Here is a 19,912-nt window from a genome sequence, read left to right on the forward strand (position 1 = left end):
CCCTTGAATGATTGTTGATCACATTTTTATCTTGAGATGATTGATCCTTGTTTAGAAATGTGTGGTTCGTACTCTTGCATTGCTAGTAAGATGACCTTATCCATTGAGGAGTGAATGCTCCCTTGAAATAAGTGTCAACCGTTGTATAACCTAAGAGATTTTGCCTCTAGCGTTAAGATATGGGGAATCACTCTTTAATTTGAATACAAAACCAATATTTTCAAAAAAATTAAATAAATAATAATAATAATAAATAATAATAATAATAATTTGTGTCTTTTTTTTTCTTTTATACTCATAAAAATTTACTTTGTATTTTGAAAGCAATAAAGCAAAAAAACAAAGTGTTTCCTCGGCATCGTTATAGAACACGCTCTTAGGCCAAGATCATGGATGAGATGGAGGAACGCAACGAAGAAATGAGAAATGATATCAATCAACTGAAGGAACAAATGGCCCAAATTATAGAGATGTTGCAATCTATACAAGTGAAAAACATGGAAGGGACCCCTCCAGTAGCTAGAGGAGAATCATCAACCTCTCCTACGTATCCACCTGGCTTTACCCCAACCCCAGCACAACCATTAACTCTACATCTTAACAATCCCGACCAACATGTTGACCCTCTAGAGGTCCAATGGCCACAATATGACCTTCTGCCCAACTACACACCTCCAACAATCATGGATCCTCCGGATAAGAACCAACCATTGGTGAACCAGCCGCCTAAACAAATGCCACCAACCCAACCTGAGGTTCCACCCATGAATGCCACCTCTTACAAACATCAAGTTCCCTACCAAGCCCAAAATTCTAATTTCACCAACCAAGGGAATCCTCACCAAACTTCTGGGGGATATCAACCAACCTCAGGAATTGAGCATGTTCAGTCTAGCGAAAAGTTACAAATGCTATAAGAGAGGCTAAAGGTTGTGGAAGGAGGTAGCTATGATATCGGTGAAGCTGTCGATCTTTGTTTGGTTCCAGACATAGAGTTCCCCCCAAAGTTCAAAGTTCCTGAATTTGATAAATATAATGGAACAAGTTGTCCAAAGAATCACATGACCATGTACTGCAGAAAGATGGCAGCGTATGCTTGCAATGATAAGTTGCTTATTCATTGTTTTCAGGATTCTTTAACTGGGGCAGCTTTGAATTGGTATATGCATCTTGAACAAGCCTATATCCGCTCTTGGAAGGATCTAGCTGATGCTTTCCTTAAACAATACAAATACAATATTGACATGGTTCCAGATAGATTTGAACTACACAGCATGTCTAAAAAGGATGGTGAGACATTTAAGGAATATGCTTAGAGATGGAGAGAAGTGGCAGCACAAGTGGAACCTCCTTTGTCCGATAGAGAAACGATAGCCCTGTTCATTGATACTTTACGAGCACCGTTATATGATAAGATGATTGGGAATATTTCATCAAATTTCTCTAATATAGTTATCATTGGTGAAAAGATTGAGAATGGCATGAGGAGTGGGAAGATTGTGGTTGACCTAGTTGGAATAGCTGGTTCAAGGAAATTTTCAAGTGGTGCAGGAAAGAAAAAGGAAGGAGATACAAACTCAGTGACATTCAACTCTCCTGGGATACCTAAAAACAAGTCTCCTCATTTCTATACCCCTCACATGGCCTACCCAAATATTACCACCATCTGCAAGCTTCACCCGCAACACCCACCATACGACCATCTCAATCTACCCAACCATGGAACCAAAATCCTAGTCATACAAGGTCACAAAACACCCAAGATCGAAAACCAATTGAGTTTGACCCTATCCCTATGTCCTATACTGAGTTGTTCCCTCTCCTACTACAAAATTCCTTAGTAGTACCTTGCCCGATGAAGCCCGTGGAACCACCATATCCTAGGGGGTACGATGCTAATTCTAAATGTGATTATCATGCAGGAGCTATTGGTCACTCCCTCGAGAATTGTAGAGCTTTAAAATTTAAGGTACAAAGCTTGATTAAGGCCGGATGGTTAAACTTCAAAGAGGATAATCTTAATATCGGGAACAATCCTTTACCAGGGCATGAAGGGCCTACAGTTAATTCTATTGAGGAGAATAAAGATCAGCTCATGATAAGGAGAGTGAAGGATGTCAAAACTCCCTTAAACCTCATTTTTGAAGAGATGTGTAAGTTTGGAATGTTGGAAGGAAGTTATGGTAAACATGAGGGGTGTGGATTGCATCCTGGTAAGAGTCACAAGATTGATGAATGTGACGAGTTTAAACAAATTCTACAAGATTTAATGGATAAGCAACTTATACAGGTCAGCTATTTTGAAAGTCATGTGTGGGCTGTGGATTCAAATGTAGGTTGCCCAAAACCCCTGGTTGTCCATTATACCAGGGGTACGAACATTTTGAATGTTGACAGACCAAAGCCTATCACAATACAAGTACCAAAAGCTTTTCCCTACAGAGATAACAAAGCAGTGCCATGGAGATATGGTGCAAAGGTTTGCATTGATGTCTCTAAAGAGGGATTAGAAACCACCGACATTACAAATGTTGCTGGGGTTGGTGGAATGACTCGAAGTGGTCGAATTTACACTCCTGAAGAGTTGAAAATCAAACTAGCTAAAGAGGTAGAGAAGATTCACGAGAAAGGAAAGGAAGTAGTGGATGAAAGGATAATCAAAGAGCGAGAAGAGGAGAAAAAGGAAGTCTTCCACGAAAAGGCACATGAGTTTCTAAAACTCATACGACAAAGTGAGTACACGGTGATTGATCAGTTGAACCGAATCCCTGCCAGAATATCACTTTTGTCATTGATGATGAATTCTGAATCCCATAGAAGAATATTGCTGAAGATATTGAATGAAGCGCATGTCGTTCATGACATTTCTGAGGAGAAATTCGAAGGTATTGTTGGAAACATCACTACCAATAACTACCTTACCTTTACTGATGATGAGATACCAAAGGAAGGAGCAGGGCACAATAAAGCTTTGCATATATCAGTAAAATGCACGGACCATATCTTGGCAAGAGTTTTGGTTGACAACGGTTCTTCGTTGAATGTGATGCCAAAAACAACATTGGCAAAACTTCCTTTCGATGGATCATACATTAGGCCAAGCACTATGATAGTGAGAGCTTTTGATGGGTCTCGTAGAGAAGTGATCGGCGAGATAAGCTTACCTATCCAAATTGGTCCCGTTACTTTTGAGGTAGTATTTCATGTGATGGACATTGCGCCAGCTTACAGTTGCCTTTTGGGAAGACCGTGGATTCATTGTGCAAGGGCTCTACCCTCCACACTTCACCAAAAGCTAAAATTTATTGTGGATGACAAGTTAATCATTATATTGGCTGAAGAAGACCTATTGGTTAGTAAACCTTCATCCACTCCTTATATTGAAGTTGCTGAAGAAGCTTTGGAGACTTCATTTCAAGGGCTTGAAATTGAAAATGTAAGTTATGTAAAGAACATCGTGAAGCCACAACCATCTGGTGCCTCCATGATGGTAGCTAAAACCATGTTAGGGAGTGGATATCAACATGGTTGCGGACTAGGAAGAGATGCATAAGGACCAAGCCAATTCCTTGAATTGATAGATAATAAAGATCGATTTGGTTTGGGCTACAAACCCTCAAAAGCTGATAAATGGCGGGTTGTGTATGAGAAAAGAGAAAGGAGGCTAGCCAGGCTAGAAAATCGGGAGGCAAGAATTGACGGGGTCCCTATCTGTGATCTACGAGAAAGCTTTTGGAGTGCCGGGTTCGAGTTTCCAAACTTAATAGCTATTGTTGAGCAAGACTTTCATGAGGACGAACAGGCTAGTCTGGTTCGCGCTTGTCCACCGAACATGGAGCTTAATAATTGGGAGATTGTCAAGCTGCCTGTTGTTTTTAATTCAAATTTAAAGTAATTTTCTTGTAATTCTAATCTTATTGCTCTGCCCAAGGCTTTAAGATTTATTTCATTGAATAAGGGCTCATGTATTTCCTTTTAATATTAAATAAAATGCATTCATTTTTCTTTCATCTCTTGCCTCTTCCTTTCTCCTTAATCTCTTTATCAATCTTATCCTAACTTCAAATAATGCAGATTTGAGAAAAATGCGATTGAAAGTGACAATGCTAGTGTTGCATCAAATAATTTTGATTGTCCCGTTAATCAAACTTCTGAGGAAATAGAGGATGATTTAGAGCCTTCCCCTGAGTTATTAAGATTAGTGGAACAAGAGGTCAAAGAGATTCAACCACATGAAGAGCTAACTGAGACAATTAATTTGGGCGACAAAGAGGAAAAGAAAGAAGTCAAGATTGGCACGCTCATGAAAGAAGCTGAACGTAATAAGTTGATAAGGCTTTTACATGATTACAAGGATGTCTTCGCTTGGTCGTATCAGGATATGTCAGGGCTTGATACTAGCATAGTGGAACACAAGCTACCGTTGAAGCCAGAATGTCCTCCCGTCAAACAAAAGTTGAGACGAATGAAACCAGAATTATCTTTGAAGATTAAAGAAGAGGTCAAAAAGCACTTTGACGCAGGATTTCTAGCTGTTGCCAAATATCCACAATGGGTTGCCAATATAGTACCAGTTCCTAAGAAAGATGGGAAAGTTCGTATGTGTGTGGATTATCGAGATTTAAATAGAGCCAGTCCGAAGGATGATTTTCCACTACCTCACATTGATGTGTTAGTAGATAACACAACTCAACATTCATTCTTTTCTTTCATGGATGGATACTCAGGATATAACCAAATCAAGATGGCTGAGGAGGACAGGGAGAAAACGACATTTATACACCGTGGGGCACCTTTTGCTACAAGGTTATGCCATTTGGGATAAAAAATGCTGGGGCAACATATCAGAGGGCAATGGTGACTTTGTTTCATGACATGATACATAACGAGATTGAGGTCTATGTAGATGACATGATCGCAAAATCAAGAAAAGAAGATCATGTGATCCATATGAAGAAATTGTTTGAGCGGCTAAGAAAGTTTAAGTTGAGGCTAAATCCATCGAAGTGTACTTTTGGTGTGAAATCTGGTAAATTGTTGGGATTTATAGTCAGTCAAAAAGGGATAGAAGTGGATCCCGACAAGGTTCGAGCAATTCTCGAGATGCCACCGCCTAGCACAGAAAGAGAAGTTCGAGGCTTCTTGGGAAGATTGAATTACATTGCCCGATTCATATCTCAATTAACAGCTACTTGTGAACCCATTTTCAAATTGTTACGTAAAAATCAACCAATGAAGTGGAATGATGATTGCCAAGCAGCCTTTGACAGAATAAAACAATATCTACAGAGGCTGCCAATTTTAGTGCCACCAGTCCCTGGAAGGCCTCTCATTATGTATCTAACAGTGCTTGATGGGTCTATGGGTTGTGTCTTAGGCCAACATGATGATTCTGGAAGAAGAGAGCAAGCTGTCTATTATTTGAGTAAGAAATTCACCGATTATGAGATCTGATATTCATTGTTGGAGCGAACCTGTTGTGCCTTGGCATGGGCAGCTCATCGTCTAAGACAATATATGCTTAGTCATACAACATGGTTGGTGTCTAAAATGGACCCAATCAAGTACATCTTTGAAAAACCCGCTCTCACAGGAAGGATTGCTCGATGGCAAGTTCTCTTATCAGATTATGACATCACTTACATGACCCAGAAGGCAATTAAAGGAAGTGCTTTGGCAGATTATCTAGCACATCATCCTATAGACGACTATCAATCAATGCAGTGTGAATTCCCAGATGAGAACATAATGGCACTATTTAATGGAGAAAGGTCACCACAAGAAGATAAATGGATCATGTTGTTCGACGGTGCTTCCAACATGTTGGGGCATGGAATTGGAGCTATACTCATCTCCCCAGAAAAACAATATACTCCTATCACGGCTAGGTTGTGTTTTTATTGCACCAATAATATAGCAGAATATGAAGCATGTACTCTGGGGATACAAGCAGCTATAGAAGCAAAAGCCAAAATACTTGAGGTATACGGTGATTCAGCCTTGGTTATTCATCAGTTAAAAGAGGAGTGGGAAACTCGAGACGCAAAATTAATTCCTTACCAAGCTTACATTAAGGAATTGATAAGGCAATTTGAGAAAATCACTTTTAATCACATCCCTCGAGAGGATAACCAATTGGCAGATGCACTAGCCACCCTGTCATCTATGTTCACGTTGAGTAATGATGAAGATATGCCACTCATAAAGATTCAATGTCGTGACAAACCTGTATATTGTCAGTCAGTGGAAGAAGAGCCAGATGGAAATCCTTGGTACTATGATATTAAGGAGTATATCAAAAGTAGACAATATCCACCAAATGCTTCAGAGAATGACAAGAGAACTTTGAGAAGACTATCCATGAGTTTCTTTCTAAATGGAGAGGTGTTGTATAAGAGAAATCATGATATGGTTTTGCTTAGATGTGTAGATGCAGTTGAAGCTCAACAGATTATCAAAGAAGCTCATGAAGGCTCTTTTGGCACTCATACCAACGGGTATGTCATGGCAAGGAAAATTCTAAGGGCCGGTTATTATTGGTTAACCATGGAGAATGATTGCTTTAAATACGTGAAGAAATGTCATAAGTTCCAGACATATGCTGATAACATCAATGCTCCGCCAATTTCCCTTAATGTTTTATCATCACCTTGGCCATTTTCGATGTGGGGAATGGATGTTATTGGCCCTATTGAGCCGAAAGCGTCAAATGGACATCGCTTCATTCTGGTTGCGATTGACTATTTCACCAAATGGGTTGAAGCCGCTTCATATGCCCAGGTGACTCGAAATGTGGTTGTGAAGTTCATCAAAAGGGAATTAATTTGTCGTTACGGTGTGCCAAGTAGAATCATTACTGATAATGGAACCAACATGAACAACAGGATGATGACGGAGTTATGTGTTGACTTCAAAATTCAGCACCATAATTCTTCCCCATACCGCCCAAAGATGAACGGGGCAGTTGAAGCAGCAAACAAGAACATCAAGAAGATCATTCAGAAAATGGTGGTGACATACAAAGATTGGCATGAGATGCTTCCCTTTGCCTTACATGGATATCGTACCTCAGTTCGAACCTCAACTGGGGCAACCCCATTTTCCTTAGTTTATGGAATGGAAGCAGTCCTTCCAATCGAGGTTGAAATTCCATCTTTAAGAGTATTGATGGAAGCCAAATTAGAAGAAGCAGAATGGGTCCAAACCCGTTTGGATCAACTAAATCTCATTGAGGAGAAAAGGTTGAATGCAATTTGTCATGGCCAATTATACCAAAAAAGATTGAAGAAGGCGTTTGAAAAGAAAGTACACCCTAGAGAGTTTCGAGAAGGAGACCTAGTGCTTAAGAAAATTCTACAAGTTCAAAAAGATCGTCTTGGTAAATGGGCACCAAATTATGAAGGACCTTTTGTAGTTAAAAAGGTTTTCTCTGGGGGAGCTTTGATCCTCACAAATATGGATGGTAAAGATCTCCTACATCCTGTAAATTCAGATGTAGTAAAAAAATATTATGCCTAAAAAAAATATATGAAAATAAAAATAAAAATAAAAATGCTCGCTAGATTGAAAACCCGAAAGGGCGATCTAGGCAAAAGTTAGAGCGACCCGCTAGGTTGAAAACTCGAAAGAGCAATCTAGGCAAAAATTAGGGCAAAAAAAAAGGGCAATCTAGCATATAAGTATCATGCCACTTTTTGAGGTATCAATTGGGGCAAGCCATGGCAGAGCTGAAAATTGGGGCAAAATGCATTGAATTATCCTCTAAAGTTTATTGGCGAGCAATCAAGATTTTTGAACTGCAGTACTAGCATTGTTCATCTGAAAAGTGTCACTCACATAACAGTTACCTCCTATTGTTACCATTGTACATATTTATCATTCTTGTCATACAATGACTTCTTTTGTAAACACATTCTTACTCTCTTAAATAAGATTATCCTATCTCTTTGTTGCCAATTCTTTTTGCATTTTATGATAATATACTGAAAGGAAATGCATGTTACATCTAAAAAGGAAAATTCAAGGCATTACAAATTATGAGTTTTAAAAGCCATAGTATGCTTGATAATTTCTGGAAAAAGCGCAACCAACAAAATAACGTTGTCTCAACTCACAAGTACTTACAATAGCTTAAGGGTAACCCAAGGGAATAACCAACTGTCATTCAAGTCAAAGAGCGTTCAAAGGCCTCACTCATCCATGATCCCTGGCTGTGTATCACGATGAGGAATTTCTGAAAAATAAAGCTAAAGCAAAAACAAAAAAAGGAAATAAACAAAAGTTTAAGTCTTGAAAGTTGTGACTCATAAACATTTTGCATCATATCACCATTGCATCACATTTCATTTGAGTCTCTTGCTTCTTAGAACTTATGACGTAGAGTTTTAGGCTAAGCACCTACGTCACATTTGACTTTCTATTTAAGTCCAGTACATACCTGGCACAAGTTGCATTTTTCTTTTGTATAAGCCCAGTACTTACCTGGCACCAGTTATATTTTTCTTTTTAAGCCCAGTATCTGCCTGGCACCAGTTATATTTTTCTTTTGTATAAGCCCAGTATCTACCTGGCACGAGTTACATTTTTCTTTTGTATAAGTCCAGTACTTACCTGGCACAAGTTACAATTTCTTTTGTATAAGCCCAGTATTTACCTGGCTCGACCCATCGACTAATCCAGCATAAGCATTTGGTCGATCCAATATCAACATTCAATCAATCCAGCACCAGCATTTGATTGAATTGGCACAAATATTCGGTCGATACAGCACAAGCATTCGACCACTCCATCAAGCACAAGCATTCAACTACTTCAACATAAGCTTTTGGTCGATCTAGCACAAGCATTCGACCACTCCATCAAGCACAAGCGTTCAACTACTTCAACATAAGCTTTTGGTCGATCCAGCACAAGCATTCAACCACTCCATCAAACATTGGCATTCGGTTGATCAAGCAAAAGCATTCAACCCTCCAGCACAAGCATTCAACATTAACATTCGGATGATACAGCACTAGCACTTGATGATTCCAACACAACATTCTAGCATTGGACTAGCTTCAAGCAAAAGCATTGAATCTTTCAAGAACTTACTTCATCAACAATAGCTGGATAAAATTAATTCACATCTTTATTTCTTTCTTATCATAAATGATCTAAATTACCTTATTTAGATTATTTAATAAGAAATAAATAAAGAGGGGCAACTGTGAATAATCAATTTTATCCGGACTCACAAAAGTGATGAAATAGACATCTACTATGAAGAGGAGGAGCTCCCAAAGGAGGCAACACCATATAACAACAAGAGAGTTTGAAGACGAAAAAAAAAAGTGGTAACCCAGAACGGGTCGTTCCAAATTCGGAACGGGCCGTTCCACGTTAGAAAAAAGCACAATAACCCTAATTGGGAACGGGCCGTTCCAAAACAGGAACGGGCCGTTCCAAGTCCGTTAAAAGGTCTACGACCCTAATCAGGAGCAGGGCATTTTGATCTTAGAACGGGCAGTTATTAATTTAGAACGGGTCGTTCCAATATTGGAACGGGCCGTTCTAAGTGACAAAAAGGACCTAGATTTCCTTATCTAGAACGGGCCGTTTCACCTTTATAACGGGCCATTTTGAATTTAGAACGGGCCGTTCCAGGTTCACATTTTGCTTGTAACTGTATGATCTAGAACGGGTCGTTCCGATTTTGGAACGGGCAGTTCTAGTCAGGTCTGGCGTCTATAAATAGATGTGTTGGGCACAATTTTTAGACCCCGAAAAATTTCGTCCCGTACTCTTCAGAGCTCGAAATTTTTTTCTCTCTCTTCCCTCTCTCTTTTGTATTTCTTAAGATCTGTGAGACACCTCTGTAGTGTGAAAGGTAGCCAAAAAGCACCTTATTGATCATCATATTCAAAGATTCAACTCATTTGGTATCGTTTCTTCTCTTAATTTTTCTTTTATTTATTTATTTATTATTTTTTGTTTGTTTGTTTGTTTATTTTTGTTTATTGTTTGTACATAGTGAATACGATTTGTTGCCTTTAAGATTATTATTTAAAAAGAATATTTAATATACGACTAATAATAATGTTAATTGAATAACATTTATATCTTTAACATTATTAGGTCCTGGGATTTAATGACTAGTCATTTGCTAGCTTAAACTCTCTTGTATGAAATTTCTTTCTAAAGAATAAAGATCTGTTGCAACCAATAACATTAATTAAATAGCATTTTTATTTTTAACGTTATTGGAGGGATTTATTGATTAGCCATTTGCTAACTTGGATCCTTATGCAAAATCTATTTCCTTAGATAAAAATATAAACATAATTTTCCTTACGTACACTTATTTTTTATGGTTAATGATATTGATTGAGTAGCACTTCTACCCTTTAATATCATGTAAATCATAAAAGTTAATATAATAAGTATAATTTAGTATCAACAAATAAAAGTCAATAACATTGATTGAATAACAATTCTATCTTTCATGTTATTGGAAGAGTTTATTGATTAGCCATTTGCTAACCCAAATCCCTGTAGTTTTCTAATAAAAATACAAAAAAGGGGCATCTCAGATTAAAAAATATATATATTTCACATACATTTTGAGGAATAAATTAAATATTTATAAATTCATATAATTTTGCGCAATTAATTAAAGGTACTGTTTTTACAGGCGTTGTAGGGTGCTAATACCTTCTCTACACGTAATCGACTCACGATCCCAACTTTAATTTTAAAGATAATATTTTAAAGGGTTTTTCAATGTTTTTCCCTTAAAATAAAATATTGGTGGCGGCTCCATTGAAAAAAAATGTTAGCGTCATCCCGTCGTGATCCTGGTTACGACAATGGCCATAGGCACCACCACCCTCTTTAGCTCATATTTCAGACCCTCAGCAAACTTCATGCATTTCCAAGCCTCAGATATAGCTTGCAAATAGAAACGAGCCAGGTGCTCGAATCTCATCGCATACTCAGATACTATCATTCCACCCTGGTGCAACTGCATGAACTCAGCCTCCTTGGCGTGTCTCACGCTCTCCGGGAAGTACTTCTCCAAGAACACTCTCCCAAAGCACTCCCAGTCAACAGCTACTCCTCTAGTAGTAAGCATATGGTGAGTACCCCTCCACCAATGCTCAGCCTCTCCTACCAGCATGTAAACAGCGTATGCCAGCCTCCTCTTTTGAGAGCATCCCAGCACTGTAAAGATTTTCTCCAGCTCATAATCTAGTGGTTAGCTACCTCTGGGTCTGCATCTCCCTTGAACTGTGGAGGATGGCACTTCCGGAACTCACCGAGATCCCGACTCTCCTGTGACCTCGTGGGCCTTGCTGCACCAGCTGCAGCTCTATCAGCATCCATCCGAAAAAAATAGGCATTTAACTGTTGCATGTAGACCCCTAAAATTGTCCGGGTCGGAAATAAAGCTTGAAGACTCTCGAAGACTGAAGGAAGATCAGCCAGAAGGACTCCTGGAAGGCCCTAGGAGGGTTCTCTGTAGGTCTAGAGGTCTTAGAATAGCTCAAAATAAGAAAGTGGAGGGAATGAAGCCCAATACGGCCGTACTAAACTTAATACGGCCGTATTGAAGCTTCAATATGGCCGCAGTGAACTCAATACGGCGTATTAAAGTTTCTGAAACTTCAATACGGCCGTACTGAAATCAATACGGCCGTATTGAAGCTTCAATACAGCCGCAGTGAACTCAATACGGCCGTATTGAAATTTCTGAGCTTCAATACGGCCGTATTGAACTCAATACGGCCGTATTGAAGTTCAAAAATTTCAATACGGCCGTATTGATTCTGTAGCCCGTATTGGGCCTGTTCCCTATAAATATGACGTCAATTGGACGTCATTCCACACTTTTGAACAGAGTTTCAACCCTCTCCTTGAGTATTCTGGGGTTTTTGAGCAGTGTTCTGCCCTAGAAATCACTCGGAGAGTTGATCCGACGAAGTTCTTGAGCCCCGAGCCATTTTGCTTGAGGATCGAACCTAGTCGAAGGGAAATCCTCCGGATTTCCATAGTCAAAATTTTATAGGAGGGAGCGAGCGGGCTTGTAGAGCGAGGGAACGCCAAAAAGCTTCCCAGTTTTACGAAATATATAAAAGCACGCTTCAAAGGTTTCTTCTTAAAGTCCTTCCTTTTACTGCTTTCTGTGTGCATATTTAAACTGTCATCATGTAGATAGTTAATTTATAATTGCTTAGAATAAATAGGGGTAATTTAGTAATTTTACACTGTTATTTTAGAAATAATCTGTCATAGGGAACCCGAAAGGGGCGCTGTGGGGTGCTAACACCTTCCCCACGCGTAACCGACTCCCTTACCCAACTCTGGTTGTAATGGCCAAAGTTGATTTATAAAATCAATTGCCTTATCCCTTTTTCCAATGTTTTGAGTAAAACATTGGTGGCGACTCCACGAACCCTTCCTTTTTACGAAAACCACTAATCCATGGAGGGTCCCGCTTGGGATTAACATGGATTGGTGAGACATTTAATAAATAAATTGGATAAGATCGACAAGGTCTCAGTTTGAGAACAAGTCGTTCTAATAATCCAATACATTTTCAAAACTAAAATAAAAGCGAGCTCGACCGTCTTCGCGACCGCCGAGGCCCGTTTGGGCCGGTGGCGACAAATGGCGACTCCACTGGGGAAGCTTCGAGAGTCAGTCCCATTTAGTGACAGATTATTTTTAACAAATAATAGTTAAAAATTACTTTATTACCCCTCACTTGTATGATAACATGTTTATCTATTTGGCTTTAATAACTGTTGTATTTTTAAATTTACGCAATTGTTTGAAATAAAAACTGCACACAAACCTTTGCACACAACAGTTCCCTCTATACCCGGGGGCATGAGTGATTAACCATAGGGAGTGGATGTTAGTACGGCCGGTTGTCGAATGGGTCTATAGGTGCCCGTAGACCGTTGTCGGAAAACATCACTCAAGGTGATAACCATGAACTTGAGTCCGACGGTGCGTTGGAGCTTTCCATCGACCTACGATGAGAGGAATTGGGTCCCTATAATGGGGGCACCTTGGGGGCCTTGGACTGGTGAGAACAGTTAGAACCTACCTTGAATATGCACCTTTCTGCAGGATACCCCTACCTCGTGATTCGCTCGTGACTGTTCGTGGATGAGTGAATTGTTTGTGCATTCGTTATGTGGTATTGTTTGTGCATTAATAAATAACCTCGTGATAAGGTCTAAAGAATAATCCCCATGCATGAAAAAACCATGACATGAGAGGAAAGACCATGTGTGAAAATATAATAAAAGTGAGGAGCATGTACATCATTACCCATAAAGATATCATGCATCCTCATAAACCATGCATTCTAGGTTCACCAATACCTCTTGACATGAGTAAAAGAGACCCATAATTATCGAGATTCTCCGTTGAGGAGAGATCATAAGTCAAGGAGGGTAGTAACACTCTGTTTTAAAAAGGCAGCGCCTTAAAAATGGAGGGTTATCAAGCTCATGTCAAGAGCGTATTCATGAATAAACTAATTAGATTAAAAAATTCATTTTAGAAAGTGGCTGGTCATCTCTCTGTCCTCACACGCGCAAAGAAGATCAAGAAAATGGAAGCATTGGAGGAGCAAAACAAAAAGCTCACAACCGAGCTTTCACAACTTAAAGACCAAATGGCGCAAATGATGGAACTCATGCGTCATCACAACATCCATGGATCTCATCACAGTGATCATGGGTCCCATCATGAGGGAGAAGAGGAAAAGCATGAAGAAGATCCTCCACACGCTGTACCCCTTGGGGCTGGAATTATGATTAAAGAGCCCGAAGTATCAAAGGAACAATTCCACGCCCTCGAGGATCGGCTAAGGGCTATGGAGGGGCATGATTTTGACATCAAAGATGCCGCCGACATGTGCTTAGTGAGGGACATTCAATTCCCTCCTAAATTTAAAGTGCCGGATTTCCCAAAGTACGTGGGATCGACTTGCCCCAAAAGTCATCTCACCATGTACTGTCGCAAGATGGCTGCATATGCCACAAATGAAAAGCTCTTGATCCACTGCTTTCAAGAGAGCTTGGCTGAAACTGCACTCAACTGGTATATGCAGCTAGATGGAAATCTAGTACATACATGGAGGCAGTTGGCCGACGCCTTTCTCAAGCGCTATAAATACAACATCGACCTAACACCCGATAGGTCTGATCTTCAAGCCTTGAGTAAAAAGAACGATGAATCCTTCAAGGCGTACGCCCAACGTTGGAGGGAGTTGGCGGCACAGATAGAGCCCCCGCTGTCGGATAAGGAGACGGTGTCCTTATTCATCAACTCGTTGACTGGTCCCTATTACGATAAAATGATAGGGAACACAACGACACTCTTCTCGGACATCATCACCATTGGAGAAAGGGTGGAACAAGGACTTAAAAGTGGGAAGCTGGCTAAGCCTTCCCAACCATATGAAGCTAAGAAGGCCTTCGGGAAGAAGAAAGAAGGAGGAGTCAACGCTGTAACCATTTCTCCATCTTCTTCCACTTCGAAGTCGGGAAAGTCGCAATACAAGCCTGTGAGGAAATTTGATAAACTTCCGACCACATATAGCGACCTCCTGCCGAAGCTAGTGGAGGCGCAACTTCTAGCTTATGTTCCACCGAGGAAATTTGATCCACCATACCCCGATTGGTACAAACCACAAGACAATTGTCTATACCATTCGGGGGCATCGGGGCATTCAACGGAGGACTGTAAAGTTCTCAAATATAAGGTCCAAGACCTTATTGATGCTGGGTGGGTCACCTTCGATTCGACAGCGCCCGACGGGAGCAAGAATCCTCTACCAAAGCAGGAGTAGAGAATGGCAAGCCACAATAGGGCCCCTCCATATTTTTCTTTTCTCTTAGGGACTCATGATCAGTACCCGAGATCATGAGGACCTTTTCATGTAAATAAGGGTTTTGTACAGTTTTACATACATATATCAATAAAGAGGCATTTTTCACATATCACTCTCTCTTTTGTTCTTTTCTCTCTTTCCTCATTAACATTAATAAATCTAAACCTAAACAGAACCAATAAAATAATTATGTCTGTAATTGTTCGCTCTGACCGGGATCCAAAAGTTGAGGATAGTGATGAGGAGACCATCTCTCCGGATCTGCAAAGACTGCTAGATCAAGAAACTCGTCTACTCCAACCGTGTCAAGAGAAATTAGAGACCGTAAATTTGGGGCAGGGCCGAGAAATAAAAGAGGTCAATATTGGGACCCATATCAGTGATGAAATAAGGACACATGTTTCCACTATGATTATAATAAAATCATTCTTTCTCATTGCTTCTTTTCTTGCTTATAATAAAATTCTAAACCACATTTTTTAACCCTGTTTGAATAAACATGAATGAGGTTAAAATCATCTTAATAATAATAAACCCACATCATTTTTATGTGGAAGTGTGTGTGACAACTTGGAGCACCTTCCCTTGGCCTTGACAAGTGCCATCATGGATAAAAATAAATCCTTTAAAATAAAAGAAGCTCGGCAGAAAACCCAAAAAGGGGGATGCGCAAAAATAAGAGCAAAGAACCCGCTAGGAATCCCACGAAAGGGTGACCTAGGCAAAAAATTAGGGTTGCAAAATAAACAAAAAACAAAAGTCCGCTAAAACACCACAAAAGGGTGTTTTAGGCAAAAATAAGGACAATCAAAAAACAAAAGAAATCCATGATGGTACCACGAACCGAATTCAAGAAAGGTTCAAGGGAAGCTATCCAAGTTGTCGAATCACAACACGACTTTTTAACTTCATAAGTGTTTAATCAAACAAGCCTAAACACATAAGCCTACCTCGGCTAACCATTCTTACAAAAACCATTTTTGAAAAATAAATCCCCTCTAAAACACAAACTTCAGAATAAAAAATATATTTTTCCCTTCTTTTCTCTCTTGTCCCAAAAGATTTTAGAATAATCTAGTGGAAGCACGGAGAAATAAATCATCACTGATAATGGATCTAATCTGAACAACCAAATGGTGGAAGAACTGTGCCAAGAATTCAAAGATCCAACACAACTCTTCCCCATATCGGCCAAAGATGAACGGGGCAGTCGAGGCAACCAAAAAGAACATCAAGAAAATAGTGCAAAAGATGGTTGTCTCATTTAAAGACTGACACGAGATATTACCCTTTGCTCTTCATGGTTATAGGACTTCAGGAGGCAGTTCTACCCGTCGAAGTCGAAAAACCTTATATAAGGGTAATCATGGAAGCAAAACTTTCCGAGGCAGAAAGGGTTCGAAGCCGATACGACCGGTTGAACCTTATCCAAGAGAAATGGCTGAACGCCATATGCCATGGTCAAGCCTATCAGAGGAAGATCAAAAAGGCTCTTGACAAGAAAGTCCACCCTCGAGTCTACCATGAGGGAGAGTTGGTAATGAAGAAATTACTACCAACTCAAAAGGACAAAATCGGAAAGTGTGCCCCAAATCACGGAGGACCATAAGTGATAAAACGAGTCTTCTCAGCAGGAGCATTAATCCTCACAGACACGAATGGAGAAGAACTTCGATACCCAGTCAACACTGACGTGGTAAAGAAGTATTATGCTTGAAGACGTTGCTTGCATAAGCCCGCTAGGATGAAAACCCGAAAAGGGCGTCCTAGGCAAAAATTAGGGAGAAATAAAAGCCCGCCAGTACAAGGGTACTAGGCAAAACAAAGGCAAAATTATCCCCGCTAGGATACGTCCTAGGCAAAAGTTAGGGGCAAAAGAATAAGATGTAAAAGCAAAGCAAGCAACGATTGCTTGAATCGAAAACCGAAAGGCGGTTCAAGTGATTATCTTCTAGAAGCAAGCGTCTTGCAGCATCTACACTCCTGGCTCAGGCCGAAGCAATTAGGGGAACGTAAAGAGCAACAATTACAGATATAATTGTTAATCCCCAATGTATATAGCCTACCCTGGCCAGCCATTCTTCAGAAATTCCCTTTGCAAATCTTTCTGTAAAAACATTTTTGAATATCAAATAAAATATCCATTTGTTTCTTTTCTCTCTTGACCGTGTGATTATGCCTCTAAATTGATGTTTCAAAAATTGTACGAAACTCTCTTAATAATCGGTCAAATAAAGAAATTTGGAGGGGTTCCTATAAAATCCGTAATCTCCTGCATAAAAGGCTCACAGAAATATTCCCTCACGTCGACGACAGAAATTCCTCCAAGAAGAGGAGGATGGGGAGAGCCATTCATTTTTCTAAAAAAGCATTAATAAAATAATCAAACTTGCATTTGTGCATCACACACACATTAGTTGCACATTTAAAGACCTTATCATGAGGCAATTGCATAAAATAGAAAAAAATAGAAAATTGCTTGTGTATGGCAGCGGTCAACAGAAAAAAGCCGCAAATCAACAAGAAAAGGCAAAAATACAGAAAAAGCCAAAAACGACAAAAAAGGCAAAAGATTTAGAAAATCAATCGCCTCGTACAGAATAACTGAGCCTGGAGAGGCTCGCCGAAATAATACTCTTTCAGAATAACTGAGCCTGGAGAGGCTTGCCGAAAGAATACTCTCAGAATAACTGAGCCTGGAGAGGCTTGCCAAAATAATACTCCTTCATCATAATTGAGCCTGGAGAGGCTCGCAGAAATAATACTCTCCAAAAGACGTCTCAGCTCGCATTTTCGGGCTGAACAAAAAACAATACTCATGCAGAATAACTGAGCCTGGAGAGGCTCGCCGAAACAATACTCCCTCTTAGAATAATTGAGCCTGGAGAGGCTCGCCGAAATAATACTCTCTCAGAATAAATGAGCCTGGAGAGGCTCGCAGAAATAATACTCCCCAGAGGGAACCTCAGCTCAAGCTCATGGAAAAATCCCCAGCGAGAGCTATCAAAGCAAAATCGACGCAATCCCCAATGGAAGTGCGATCATCCAAGCAGAATATCCAAGTCAAAGGACTTAAACTTCCTCAGTGAAGATAGCTCTCCAACTCAAGTGTTGAGTGAGGCTAAGCCTGCAGAGGCTTCCTAAATAATACTCTGGGATACATAAGATCCCTCATTCCCCAATCGCCTACTCAGAGGCATCCCTGCAAAAAGAGAAAAATCAAAAATATCAATAAGTATTCCCCAAGTGGAATCTGGCACTCAGCCGAACACTGAACTTCAAATCCCCAGTCGCCTACACAAGAGGCACTCCTTCAAAAAGGAAAACTCAAAAAAAAGAAAAAAAATCAATAACAATTCCCCAAGCGGAATTTGGCTTTTTAGCCAATCATTGAACGTCAAGCTGATACGCCTAACAGAAGAGGCTAATCAAAATCAACGACAGAATCCCCAGCGGATAACAGCCTACACAGAGGCGACAAAAATCAGAAAACCCAAAAGAGATACCCGAATAAAGATAACCGGGATACTCCACCAACGTCAAAGGACGTCAGCCAAACATAAGGCATCGCTCAATTCAAGAAGAGCATCTGTGTCTATACCCCAAGGAAACAGAAATTCCTCAATGGGTACCAACAATGCAATGCAAGTTGGGGCACAGGAACCTATGAATGACTGCACATCCCCTAGACGGATCCCTGCGTTATCCAGCCCTCAGCGGCACAAAATCAGAAAAGCCGTCGAAGCAGCATCGTGGACTGTGGAGACAAAATCATCTCAAAGCCTAAAAGGCAATACTCAGCTACCCAGTTGTCGAGAGCACCGAGGTATGCACAAGCCTGGAGAGGCAATACTCAGCTACCCAGTTGTCGAGAGCACCGAGGTATGCACAAGCCTGGAGAGGCAATACTCAGCTACCCAGTTGTCGAGAGCACCGAGGTATGCACAAGCCTGGAGAGGCAATACTCAGCTACCCAGTTGTCGAGAGCACCGAGGTATGCACAAGCCTGGAGAGGCAATACTCAGCTGCCCAGTTGTCGAGAGCACCGAGGTATGCACAAGCCTGAGAGGCAATACCCAGCTACCCAGTTGTCGAGAGCACCGAGGTATGCACAAGCCTGAGAGGCAATACCCAGCTACCCAGTTGTCGAGAGCATCGAGGTATGCACAAGCCTGAGAGGCAATACTCAGATTCCCAGTTGTCGAGAGCACCGAGGTATACACAAGCCTGAGAGGCAATACTCTGCTACCCAGTTGTCGAGAGCACCGAGGTATGCACAAGCCTGGAGAGGCAATACTCAGCTGCCCAGTTGTCGAGAGCACCGAGGTATGCACAAGCCTGAGAGGCAATACTCAGCTACCCAGGTGTCGAGAGCACCGAGGTATGCACAAGCCTGGAGAGGCAATACTCAGCTGCCCAGTTGTCGAGAGCACCGAGGTATGCACAGGCCTGGAGAGGCAGTACTCAGCTACCCAGTTGTCGAGAGCACCGAGGTATGCATGAGCCTGGAGAGGCGACGACTAATACTCAACCTGGAGAGGCTACTCAACAATTTTCCACCGGAAGACACTACAAGTCAGAAGGTTAGCGTATTACCCGGACAATTGGGTCAACTCCTTTACTTGTCAATCGATACACCAAAAAGACCGTTTGACTAAGTAAAGGGGGGGCAGCTGTAGACCCCTAAAATTGTCCGGGTCGGAAATAAAGCTTGAAGACTCTCGAAGACTGAAGGAAGATCAGCCAGAAGGACTCCTGGAAGGCCCTAGGAGGGTTCTCTGTAGGTCTAGAGGTCTTAGAATAGCTCAAAATAAGAAAGTGGAGGGAATGAAGCCCAATACGGCCGTACTAAACTTAATACGGCCGTATTGAAGCTTCAATATGGCCGCAGTGAACTCAATACGGCGTATTAAAGTTTCTGAAACTTCAATACGGCCGTACTGAAATCAATACGGCCGTATTGAAGCTTCAATACAGCCGCAGTGAACTCAATACGGCCGTATTGAAATTTCTGAGCTTCAA

General features: G+C 40.8%; 1 protein-coding gene across 1 annotated transcript; it reads left to right on the forward strand.

The window, feature by feature from the left end:
- The first annotated feature begins 1,415 nt into the window (after positions 1 to 1,415).
- On the forward strand, positions 1,416 to 3,553 carry LOC145953091 (uncharacterized). The gene is made up of 2 exons (XM_083066711.1): positions 1,416 to 1,746; positions 1,923 to 3,553. Exons 1-2 carry the CDS (start codon positions 1,416 to 1,418, stop codon positions 3,551 to 3,553), a joined length of 1,962 nt encoding a protein of 653 aa, XP_082922837.1.
- Positions 3,554 to 19,912: the final 16,359 nt, after the last annotated feature.

The sequence above is a fragment of the Cajanus cajan genome, chromosome 11 (assembly GCF_000230855.2).
Source record: "Cajanus cajan strain Asha chromosome 11, NIPB_CcT2T_4, whole genome shotgun sequence".
Lineage (NCBI taxonomy): Eukaryota > Viridiplantae > Streptophyta > Magnoliopsida > Fabales > Fabaceae > Cajanus > Cajanus cajan.